Source organism: Galeopterus variegatus, unplaced genomic scaffold, assembly GCF_000696425.1.
Source record: "Galeopterus variegatus unplaced genomic scaffold, G_variegatus-3.0.2 Scaffold1149, whole genome shotgun sequence".
NCBI lineage: Eukaryota > Metazoa > Chordata > Mammalia > Dermoptera > Cynocephalidae > Galeopterus > Galeopterus variegatus.
In genome coordinates this window covers 83,349-95,457 of record NW_007727260.1, presented here as the reverse complement: position 1 = coordinate 95,457, position 12,109 = coordinate 83,349, and the positions used below count along the sequence as shown (strand labels likewise).

The following is a 12,109-nucleotide window of genomic DNA, read 5'->3' as shown; positions in this document are numbered from 1 at the left end:
GCTCAACCAGTGAGCGGACCGGTCTCCATATGGGATCCGAACCCTCAGCGGGAGCGCCGCCACACTCCCAAGCACCGCACTCTACCGAGTGCACCACCGAGCCAGCCAAAATACTTGTTTTTTTAATTCAGAATCTGTCCTGACTAAATTTTTATTCAAATTATTCCTTTGTAAACATCTTTCCTAAGAATAACTAAAAGGATGAAGTTCCCTTCATCCTTTCTGGTAGAAAATATGCAGCAATTTAAATCTTTATTGAAAAATAAAGTAGCCTTTCTCTTTTTCCTTCCAAGAAGAAACAACACAGCTAACCTAGGAAGTGCTTACCCATGTGAAGATCTTATAAGGCAATTGTTGGAGAGCAAAAGGAAAGCTTTGCTGGTAGGATAAAAATATCCCTCTGGTGACCAGCCTCCTACTGTTTCCTTTATGAAACTACTGGGATGAAAATCCTTTGCAATGTAGGCAGGACATGGTTCTTGACTATCAGGTGCTTTCAGTCTAACAGGAGAACAAAAGTAAAACACAAGAAACAATGGAGTGAGTTGAAGAGAAGTGTGTTTAGAGAAGGGTGATCTAGCAACGCACTGTAGAGCAGTCAGGGGAGAAGGGTAACCTGGGCTTGAATGATTGAAGCAGAGTACTGTTTGAATACAGAAATGAAAAGGAGCACTGCATGTGCTGAAGAGAGCAAGCAGGTGGACTTTATTAGAAAAGAGAGTGCCTGTTGAGAAGTAGCAAAATAATAATAATTTGACGTAAAGATAAGCTCGAGCTATATTTATCAACCTAGGTAGATCTAAGATGCATATAATGTTGAGTAAAAGAAGCAAGTCAAAAGTGAAGTACGTTTAGGAATTCATCTGTTCATCAAACTGGGCCTCTCTTCTGAGCTTCAGATCCATATAAGCCTCTGCCTGCTGGATACCTGCACTTGGATATATCCCGTATTCCATCTAGCCCAGAATTAAAGTTAGTATGTTCTCCCCCAAACCCGTCAATCAGTCAGCAAATATTTAATAAACACCTACAGTGTTCAGACACTGTGCTAGAGATAGAGCAGAGAATCAGGCAGACATGGTCGATCCCGTATTCCATCTAGCCCAGAATTAAAGTTAGTATGTTCTCCCCCAAACCCGTCAATCAATCAGCAAATATTTAATGAACACCTACAGTGTTCAGACACTGTGCTAGAGATAGAGCAGAGAATCAGGCAGACATGGTCATCATCATTCGAAATAATATAATTTCAAAATTAAAATTAAAAATTTTTTTAGTTCACAGTGCTGAGGAAGAGAAATGGGGTGTTACATGCTATGTAACTAGGGAGGCAAATCCAGTGTGGGATGAGCCCTTTCAGATGACTGGGCTTGTCTAGGTAAAGAGCAAGGGTGGGATGTGTCTCCAGCATATGGAACAGCAGCACATATGAAGATCCACTGGTAGGAGAACTGAACTGAGAGGCGGCCAGTAATGATGGAGCACAGAGAACAGGCAGAATGGTGAGACACAAGTGGGTAGAATCAACAAGACTTGATGTTTTGCCAAAGGGAGGCCTTGGTGACTCCCAGGTTTCTGGCTTCAGCAGCAGGGTTAGTAGTAGTGCCATTTACTAAACTAGGGAACATTGGAGCAGGTCTGATGTGGGGAGAGAGGGAAGAATGAAGAGAGAAAGATTGGAGACATCTAAGAGGAGATGGCAAATAGACAGTTGAACATAGAGGTCTGGTGCTCAGAGGAAGGTCTGGGCTAGAGCTATGTATTTGCATTTGATGGCACATGCATGCAAATCAAAGCTAAGGAAATAAATGAAAGAGCACAGGGAGTGTGCAGAGTGGGAATAGAAGAAGATGGCCTAGAATCAAGCCTTGAGAATGTATGTCATGGTTGCCAATCTCTGTCCCCAATCTCAGTGAATGACATTACCATCTACTGTATGGCTCAAACCACTTTTTCCTTGCCAGTCAGGTAGTAAGTTTTATTCTATTTGTTGTCAGTTCTGACACAGAAGACGAGGTGCCTCTATATATTGCCCATTAGAATCTAGAGAGTGGGTGAGCCACCAAGCAAAGCAGCTGTTTTAAGCTTTTGAAGTAAGACAGGCCACATGATCTCTGGCTACTTTGGCAAACTGTTCAACTTTGACGGAAGTGAGTGAAATAGGTCAAACCCTCTCCCTGGAACACTTCGGTGGAACCCAAGACTTCATTTCCAGTACTGCACTTTTGAAGAACCCATACTAAACCTTGCCTGGATCAGGAATTCTAATCAGATTAGAATCTTCCTGATTTACCTCAGCTAGTAAGAAAGTGAATGCCATTCCACCTATTTAATGCCCCTTCTTTTCTCCCAGTCTAATTAGCAGCATTTTGCATGATCACCTAGAGAGAGTGTTTCTCTGTCTTACATTACAGCATCACCTACGAGCCAATTAAATCCTGGGCCGTATCTTATGGACCAAGAAGTCCACCTGATGGCTAGGTGAGGTTTGACCGTTCCTGGATTTGGAGGCAGGCCCTTGGAGAGTTAAGGGCATTCAGCACTTACCAAGTTTCACTTTTACATTGGCTGTTCCAATTCCAATTACTGTCCTTTTTCAAGGAAGGAATGGGTTTTGTTTGATTCCAACCTCCACCTATAGGCTTCCAACACGTGAAAATCCTACTTACTCATTCTCATCCAAGCCCTACACCGTACAGTGAAGACCACTAAACCATAGTAGAGGCCAAGAGAGGATTCAGGTATAGTCAGCTTCTGCCCCGAGATTAAATCCAGCAATTGATCCTGTCCAGCTGTTCTGTACTGTGTGTGTGTCCATCTCCACATTTCCCCACACCCTAAAATAATCCCACGTAAAAAATTTTTTGAAGTCTTCTTTCTTGAATTCTTCTGCAGTTAAGATCATGCACAGTCGCCCTTAAATTTTTAAAATTCTGTAATGAGAATTTTTTTGAAAAGTCTTTTTACTTGTTTCTCTCTTCAGATCCCAGCTCTCACTATGTGATTACCCTGAAAGCATTTAACAACGTGGGTGAAGGCATCCCCCTGTATGAGAGTGCTGTGACCAGGCCTCACACAGGTAAGGTATTGTGTCTATATCTGGCCTTCAGTACTTTTTCCAGCGGCTTACATAGAACATAGGCATGAGGCCTGCCTCATAGGTGCAGTAGAAGGAGAAGGGTTTAGACTACAAATGGGGAAATGAGCTTTGCACATGTAAAGTTCTATTCATTCCTGTTTTGCTTTTTGGAAAATATTAATCCTATGTCACCTATTCTGTGTAGATATGTATACATGTTTTCAATGTGTTAGATCTAGAAAGCACAGATTTGAGAGAATTAAATGTGATTTTCCATCTTTGGGGCATGTGAATTATAATTAAAGTGAGTCAAAAAATGAAAGAACCTCCATATTTCTAGTGGAATTCAACTGATTGTGGCAGCAAATGTATGTGATTGGTGAATGCAACATTTCCCTCACTACTCATCAGAGTTGCTTGGGAAAGTATTTTTCTTTGTGCCTTTCTTAAGCTTTATTTATATAAAGAAAAAAGTTAGAAGTACCATCCATTTGATCAATTATACATTTATTATAGGAGTGACTGAATATTCATTATTTTTTTCTTTGAATTATCTATTTTAAATATCTCTACAATAAAGTAAAAAAAATATGTAATGTAAATTTTTTACAGAAATATGAGACATCTAATTTAGATCTGAATGAGAAAGTTTATTCAAGTTTATTGAAGTATTGATAATTATTAAAGCTGTACATTTTTTTAAAGGGTACTGAAAATCACAGAATTTATTTTCAGAAATGTTCTTTTTAATTTATTTCCCAGAATTTTGAGTTTGTATTGTCTGCTATGTCTTCTGGATACTTTGCATAATAGCACGTATTTGGCAACGCTCTTTTTAAAAGAGGTTCTCTGTCCCTTTTTGTTTGTTTCAAGCTTCTACTTAAGACCAGCATTATAACTGCATGTTTGGTAGTCCTGTCCTGTCTTCTGCTCCTATGTGCTTACAACGTATAAGTTCTTTTAGAAATACCTTTAGTATTCCAGAATGGAAAAAAATTAAGGTCAAAAAGAAAATATTTAAATCAGCGGTCTGCTACTTTCTTACAATCAAGCTATAATTGTGTCTATATCTGGCCTTCAGTACTTTTTCCAGTGGCTTACATAGAACATAGGCATGAGGCCTGCCTCATAGGTGCAGTAGTTTTGAAATTATTTTCTTTTATGTGACTTAAAAATATAGCTTACTGGCTAGAAACATACAAGGAAATGTTTCTATGTCATGTAACCTAGTTACCTTTTCCAAGAGCTGGTACATGCAAGAAAAAAATTTTCTCAAAGAATTGTAATGATTTCTGTACCTGAAGGTGCATTTTCTGTAACTAATTGGTATGTTTAATGGCAGTCTTTGAACAAAGCCATTGATTATAATGTATGCTGCTCCTCTGTTATTTTTAGCCATAATTTTGCAAGAAAAACACAATGGAGACTATTACTTTAGCTTAGCAATTATTCATAAACAAGGCCTGTGCCATTTCAGATTCTGAATTAAAGGAAAGACTAGGCACCATTACTATGGGAAACTCATTTTAAAATCTGAACTTAAAATAAATCAGTATGCGTATTCTTAGAAAACCTAACCAAAAATTGGGAAAGCCCAAATGGATCCTGCTGTATTACGTTAGGTCCCTGGTCCTTGCTTTTGTGTACATTTGGCCTCTAGTTTTTCAGTGACACTTAGAGATGTGTCTGTTGCATGTGGCACAGGACAGCACATGAATATAGAATTTCTTTTCCATCAAATGAGTACTCTGGCTTCTTAAGTTCATGAAAGCTGTGTCACTTGAACCCATGATAACCATGGCATTTCCCGTAGCTGTTGGGGATTCATCACTGAGTTGTTCACTGACTGCTGGTCTCTGAAAGTGCCTCAGATAGTGTGGCATCAGGTTACCTTTCCTCAAAGAAGAGTAATGCCCTTAGTTCCTTCTGCTTTATTCTGGTGTGAGCCATATCACCAAACTACCTTTAGACCCAGGATATCAGGAGGTCTGACCCTGTGTGGGTATCAGATACCCCCAATACCAAGACCAGGTTGAGTTCCATTGGCTGACATTCAGACTCGGGTTTGAGAATAGGACCCTTACATGTCCAGAGATATACACCGATAACTCATGTCCCAGAAATTCAGCCACATTCATTGAAAATTCAAAACAGAGCATGAGCTTTGTGTTGCTTGTTTAGAAAATATGCCCTTGATTTTAAAGCAGTTTTTGTCTTTTCATGATCCTTTTTGAACAGGAGGTAGAATTTTCAAGTAAGTCTTTTAAAATTTCATGCATGCATGCTCATATAATCACTGGATTATTACATTTTAATATGCCTATAGAATGCAGTAGAGAATATAGTTAATTACTGCTTCTCTCAACATTTTCCTGCAAATTTTTTCTGAAAGAACACCCTTGGAAATATTCTTTTAAATGAATGGTGGTTGTCTATTAACTCTGGATTTTCTTTCTTTTTCTCCATTTGTCACCTTTCATTCCATTATATTACCCTGCATTTTCCTTTTCTTTTATTTTTGTTTATGTTAAAATGCCACTTTCTTTTTTAAATTACTTTCTACCCAGACACTTCTGAAGTTGATTTATTTGTTATTAATGCTCCATACACTCCAGTGCCAGATCCCACTCCCATGATGCCACCAGTGGGAGTTCAGGCTTCCATTCTGAGTCATGACACCATAAGGATTACGTGGGCGGACAACTCACTGCCCAAACACCAGAAGATTACAGACTCCCGATACTATACAGTGCGATGGAAAACCAACATCCCAGCAAACACCAAGTACAAGGTACTGACATATTTACACTAGGTGAAAGAAAAGCTAATCATTGATATTTTCTAATTTTAAAGTTCTCAATTCATATTTTTCCAGAATGCAAATGCAACAACTTTGAGTTATTTGGTGACTGGTTTAAAACCAAATACACTCTATGAATTCTCTGTGATGGTGACCAAAGGTCGAAGATCAAGTACATGGAGTATGACAGCCCATGGGACCACCTTTGAACTAGGTATGTGTTGTCAGAACCCACGTCACATAGCATTTCTTCCCTTTGCAAGATATGAAAGTCAGCAAAGTCTGTGCTGATGTTGTGCCATATTCCAAGTCATGAGACTTCTCATCACCTGCTGTTTTACTACACAAGGAAAGAACTGAGTGCATGAATTGACATATTTCTAGAACACAGCCATTACATTTGGAGTTTAGAGTTTACTATTTCAACTGATGAATTATAGTTTTGTCATCACTTACAAGAACATTAACAAATAAGATAGTATAAAGCAAAACATACTAGATTTTAGAAATCAAGAGATGAGTTCAATTCCAGGTCAACCAATCTACCCACTATGATCGTGAGCAAGTCATTGAACTTCTCGGAATCTTGGTTTCTTTCATCTGTAAAAGAGGGGTACTAGCCTCTGCCTGTCCTACTTTATAGGGTTACTGTAGGGGTAAAATTAGGAACAGATGGGAAAGCACATGGTACACTATAAAGCACTGGGTAGATGTAAGGGATTATTGTCATTAATCCTGCTTTACTGGTAAATTGAGATAGAAAAGATTAAGTGACCTGCTTTTGACGAACCAGTTGCCAATGCCATGCTTGCTAAGACCTAAACACATTGCCAGGTGACCCCAAAGCTGCCTCTTCCAAAGCTGCCTCTTCCAAAGCAATTTGTGTCTTTTAAAATCCACTGAAATATCCTGAGGGTTTTTGTAAATGGAAATGAGAGGGGGGAAAATGACTAAGTAAATTAAGGTGAGAGCAGGCTATCTGGGTTTGAGGTTGGGTTTGCTTTTTGCTCACTTTTAGACCTATCCTTGTACTACCAGTTGGCCTCCCCTAGCATGGGGATATGTGTAGCCATTGAGAGTCTGTCTATCCTTGTATTAGTCTATTTCTGTTGCTTATAACAAAATACGCGGAACTGGGTAATTTGTGAGGAAATGAAATTACTTACAGTTTCAGAAACTGTGACGTTCAAAGTCCAGGGAACACGTCTGGTGAGGGTCTTCTTCAATGGTGGCTTTACAGCAATGCTGGGGTCTCACATGGCAGAAAATGGCAGAGCAGAGAGACAGAGACTCTCACGTGCTCTCCTTTTAATTTCCTCAGAACCACACCCCTGACCACCATTATTAATCCATTCACTACGGCATGGTTTGACAATCTGATCACCTCTTGAAGGCCTCACCTTTCAATTACAATAGGATTTCCCACCCTCAACAGTTATGGGAATTAAGCTTCTAATATATGAACTCTGAGGGACACAATTCAGTCAATCTACAGCATTCTGCCCCCGGCCCCCAAAGTTCGTGTTCTTCTCACAGGTAAATACATTCATTCCAACCCTAAAGTATTAACTTGTTTCAACTCAAAAGTCCAAAGTTCAAAGTCCCATCTGTGAAATCAAAACAAGTTATCTACTTCCAAAATACAATGGTGGGACAAGCATAGGGTACATATTCCCATTCAGAAAGGGAGAAATAAGACAAAAGAAGGGGGAAACAGGTCCTAAACAAGTCCAAAACCCAGCAGGGCAGGCATTAAATCTTAAAGCTGGTGAATCTTGGGCCGGCCCGGTGGCACACTGGAGAGTGCGCCGCTTGGGAGTGCGGCGGCGCTCCCGCCAAGGGTTTGGATCCCATGTGGAGACCGGTTCCCGCTCACTGGCTGAGCGCGGTGCGGGCGCGACACCGAGGGTTGCGATCCCATTACTGGTCAGTAAAAAAGACAAAAAGGAAAAAAAAAAAGCTGGTGAATCTTGGGCCGGCCCGGTGGCACACTGGAGAGTGCGCCGCTTGGGAGTGCGGCGGCGCTCCCGCCAAGGGTTCGGATCCCATGTGGAGACCGGTTCCCGCTCACTGGCTGAGCGCGGTGCGGGCGCGACACCGAGGGTTGCGATCCCATTACCGGTCAGTAAAAAAGACAAAAAGGAAAAAAAAAAAGCTGGTGAATCTTGTACCTTGACTCTGTGTTTGACGTCCTCTGCATGCTAGTGTGGGGGTTGGGTCCCCAAGTCCTCAGGCAGTTCCACTTCTATGTCTTTCCTGGTCTCAGGCCATGCTTCAGCTCTTGCAAGTTGGTGTTGCACACTGGTAGCTCTACAGTTCTGAGATCTCCATGGTGGTCGCACTCCCACAGCTCCAATAGGCATGGCCTTGGTGGGTTTTTTCTGCTGCATCTCCAACTGCACATTTCTCTTGGCATTGCTCTAGCAAAGGCTATATGTAGTGAATCCACCCCTGTGCCCCTGCAAAAGATCTCTTCTTGGGTCCCCAGGCTTTGACATACATCCTTTGAAATTGGGGTAGAGGCTGCCAAGGCTTCACAGCTCTGGCATTCTGTGAGCCTGCAGACCTAACACCCCATGGACACTGTCAAGGCTTCCAGCCTGTATCACCTGGGGCCAATTTAGCCATGGCTGGAGTAGCCAAGCAGCTGGGGTGCTGGTACTGGAAGCAGCTCCTAAAGGTGGCCCTGGGCAGTGAGCCCATGGAGGGTGCCTTGGGCCTGTTCCCTGAGAACTTTCTATCTCCCTAGGTCTCTGGGCTTGTAATGGAAGGGTTGGCCCCAGAGTCTTCTGCAATGCCTTCAGGGCCTTTTCCCACTTCTCCTGATAATCCCTTTCTTTTGTCCTAATCTTTTTAGTACAATTGCATTTTTTCTCCTGAAAATGCTCTCTGTTTCTTTACCACATGGCCTGGTTGTAAATTTTCCAAATCTTTACACTCTTCTTTCTTTTTAAGTTCTGGCTTTACATCATGGCTTTGCCACCCTAACTCATCATAGGCTGTTACAAGTAGCCGTGCAGCTTCCTGAATGTTTTGCTGCTTAGAAATTTCTTCTGCCAAATACCCTGAGTCAGCACCTTGAAGTTCCACATTCCATAAAACTTTTGGGCATGAACAGACTGCAGCCAGGTTCCTTGCAAGTTCATAACAAGGATGATCTTTGCCCCAGTTTCCAATAAAATCCTTCTTATTTCGATCTGAGATCTCCTCAGAATGGCCTTTACAGTCCATATCTCTCTGAGCATTCTGGTCACCATCATTTAACCAGTTTCTAAAATGTTCCAAATTTTTCCTGGTTTTCTTGTCTTCTAAACTCTCACCAGCAGCTAAGCTTTTTCTAGCCTCCTCCTCCAAATTCTTCTAGCCTCTCCTCAACACCCAGTTCCAAAGCCACTTCCACATTTTCGTGCATTTGTTATAAGCAGCACCCCACTTCTCTAGTACCAATTTTCTGTGTTAGTCCTTTTCCCTCCTCCAAATTCTTCTAGCCTCTCCTCAACACCCAGTTCCAAAGCCACTTCCACATTTTCATGCATTTGTTATAAGCAGCACCCCACTTCTCTAGTACCAATTTTCTGTGTTAGTCCTTTTCTTTGCTTATAATAAAATACACGGAACTGGGTAATTTGTAAGGAAATGAAATTTATTACTTACAGTTTTAGAGGCTGGGAAGTCCAAAGTCCAGGGAACACATCTGGTGAAGGTCTTCTTTGGTGGGGGCTTTCCAGCCATGCAGGGGTCTCACATGGCAGAAAATGGCAGATCAGAGAGACAGAGACTCTCATATGCTCTCCTTTTAAAGCCCACAGAACCATGCCCCTGAGCACCACTATTAATCCATTCACTATGGCATGGTCATACAATCTAATCACCTCTTCAAGGCCCCACTGTCAATAGCTAAAGTGGGGATTAAGCTTCTAATATATGAACTTTGGGGGACACAATTCGGTCAATCCACGGCAACTCCTATTTCTTTCTCTCCTATATATGAATAAAGAAAAAAATGTAGCTATAAATTCTTCACAAGCTGGGCTTGGCCCTAATATTTTTTTTCTTCTGCACAGTTGGTTGGACTTCCTACAGAGAAAAAGGCTGGATTTGGAGAATTAGAAATACAGTGCACAAAAGTTTAAATAAACCTTGAGCTTGCTTGCTTCACCAGCATTTTAAGAATATCTTTTTGCTTTAATTCCAGTGCATTAGCTGATAAATGGATTGTGTTTTCCTTTAGGATGTTTACATTTCACCAGGCATCCTTCCATTTTATACTAGGAGAGTTCCCAGTATTTTAGGAAGAAAAGAGTAAACTTAAAGGTGTACTTAATTTGTTCATTTCCCTATTAGTACATTAAAAGTTTTCAGCTATAACATGGAAACACAAGAAATGCACTGTTCTTTTCATTTTACTGATTTTTCTGCTTCATAAACAGCTTTTCTTTTGAGCAATACCTCAATAGTTGGTAGTATGTTTTCAATGTAAACTTAAAATAAAAAAATATCAGTTTGTAAATGATTTATTCTTTGAGGAAATAGGGCTTTTAAAAGTCATACTTGGTTTGGAGATCCAACAATAAGTGGGAGAAAAACTATTTTATACTTAAAAGTATTATAACAAAATAATCCAAATTGGGGAACTGGAGAAAGTCATCTTGAACAAGTTGCATAACTTCTCTCATTTTTGGTGTCCTGATCTATAAAGCAGGGTTAGTGATAAATACCTTTCAAGGTTGCCAAAAATATTAAGTTAGATACCAATTGTACAATGCCTGCCATATATCAGGTACTTGGTACAAATGTCATTTAATTTCCCAACCTAACTATCCTCCTGATATCCCTGACTCCCAGACAAGATGCTAATCCTGTATCTCATAGTATGGTATCTTTTCTTTGGTACTTTTGTATATTCCTCTTTTTATTGGAACTAAATATAGACAGACTATGAGTTCTTTGAAGCCAGGAAGCTTTATCTTTTTGTCTTGTACCCTATATTGTACTTTATAAATGGAAAGAGTTGTGAAAATGGTGAATTAAATTCGAATGGACAGGAATTATTAAAAGTATTATTTTGTAGTTCCTACTTCTCCACCCAAGGATGTGACAGTTGTGAGTAAAGAGGGGAAACCTAGGACCATAATTGTGAATTGGCAGCCTCCCTCTGAAGCCAATGGCAAAATTACAGGTAAGAGGCCTTTGAGTGTGTGTTTGTCTGTGCCCTGTTCCTGCCTGGCAGCAGCATTCCAGGAGAGTCCTGTGTTGTTGGGAAAAGTGAGAGTCTGAGGCTGGCTTGGTGATTTTATGGAGTGATGTGAGTCATGATGGTCCTTCAGGTTGGAGCAAAGGTGTGTTGTTTGTCCATAGTGGCATACAAACAAGTCACCAGCTGGCGGCTCTGACTCACACTGCCTGCAAGTCTGATGGGGATGGGATACACTAGACAGCCTTTGGCTGTAGTGGGACTTTGTGGATATACTTACTTTCCTCAGAAAACCTGTTCTTCTCTGCTTCTGCCAAGATGACCAGCTTTGGAGTTATACAACCCACACCTAATTCTACAGGGTAATACCCAGTAAATATAGATTCTGCTCTTTTACCCTGAAGCCTGAAAGAAGTCCATTAGGCCTTTCATGACTTTCTCCTTCAGGCTGGCTACTTCAGGTTCTGTGCTCTTACAACTAGAGTTAAAAGTTTGAACTGGCCTAGGCCTTTGAAGGGACCTGGAATTTTTCCTTGGGCTTCCAGAGGAGAACTTTCACAGTAGAGAGGACACTATGCCTTCCTCGGTCTTATCAAGGAGGAAAGCCTGAAGAGATTTAGCTGCAAATTATTCCCTTTGGAGCCTCTGCTTCGTGTAGGTGTGTGCTGAGGAACCAGAGTTTGCCTCCTGAAGTTCCTTTATAGGAATAAGGTGGCCTGGGAAACAGGAAGCATTTCTCAGCACTGTCCTGCTTCTAGCTTTTAATAGGAATCCCTTTCAATAAATCCTGGTCTTTATGTCATTTTTTTAGGTTTTGACTCTGCCTCTTCTATAGAAGAATCAAGCATGACTTGTCCTGGATTACATTTTACTTTGCTTTTAAAACGAGTAACAACACTGTGTTTTTTGTGTAGTGCATTTTTTGCACTGTGTGGGTCAGGCAGGCTTGTGGTTGTGATGCTTTCTGCCTCAACTGTGGGGTTTGAGTGCCCCCTTGTGGAAGTACCAGGTGACAATTTACTATGGCTTCACCCAC

General features: G+C 40.9%; 1 protein-coding gene across 1 annotated transcript in view; it reads left to right on the top strand.

Annotated features, from left to right (window-relative positions):
- NEO1 (neogenin 1) overlaps positions 1 to 12,109 on the top strand; it is a 170,299-nt gene that overhangs the window by 130,838 nt on the left and 27,352 nt on the right. The window contains exons 15-18 of the mRNA XM_008575170.1: positions 2,984 to 3,079; positions 5,647 to 5,870; positions 5,955 to 6,093; positions 10,951 to 11,058. Of these exons, the coding sequence (XP_008573392.1) occupies positions 2,984 to 3,079; positions 5,647 to 5,870; positions 5,955 to 6,093; positions 10,951 to 11,058 (567 nt within the window). The remainder of the gene's footprint in view (positions 1 to 2,983; positions 3,080 to 5,646; positions 5,871 to 5,954; positions 6,094 to 10,950; positions 11,059 to 12,109) is intronic.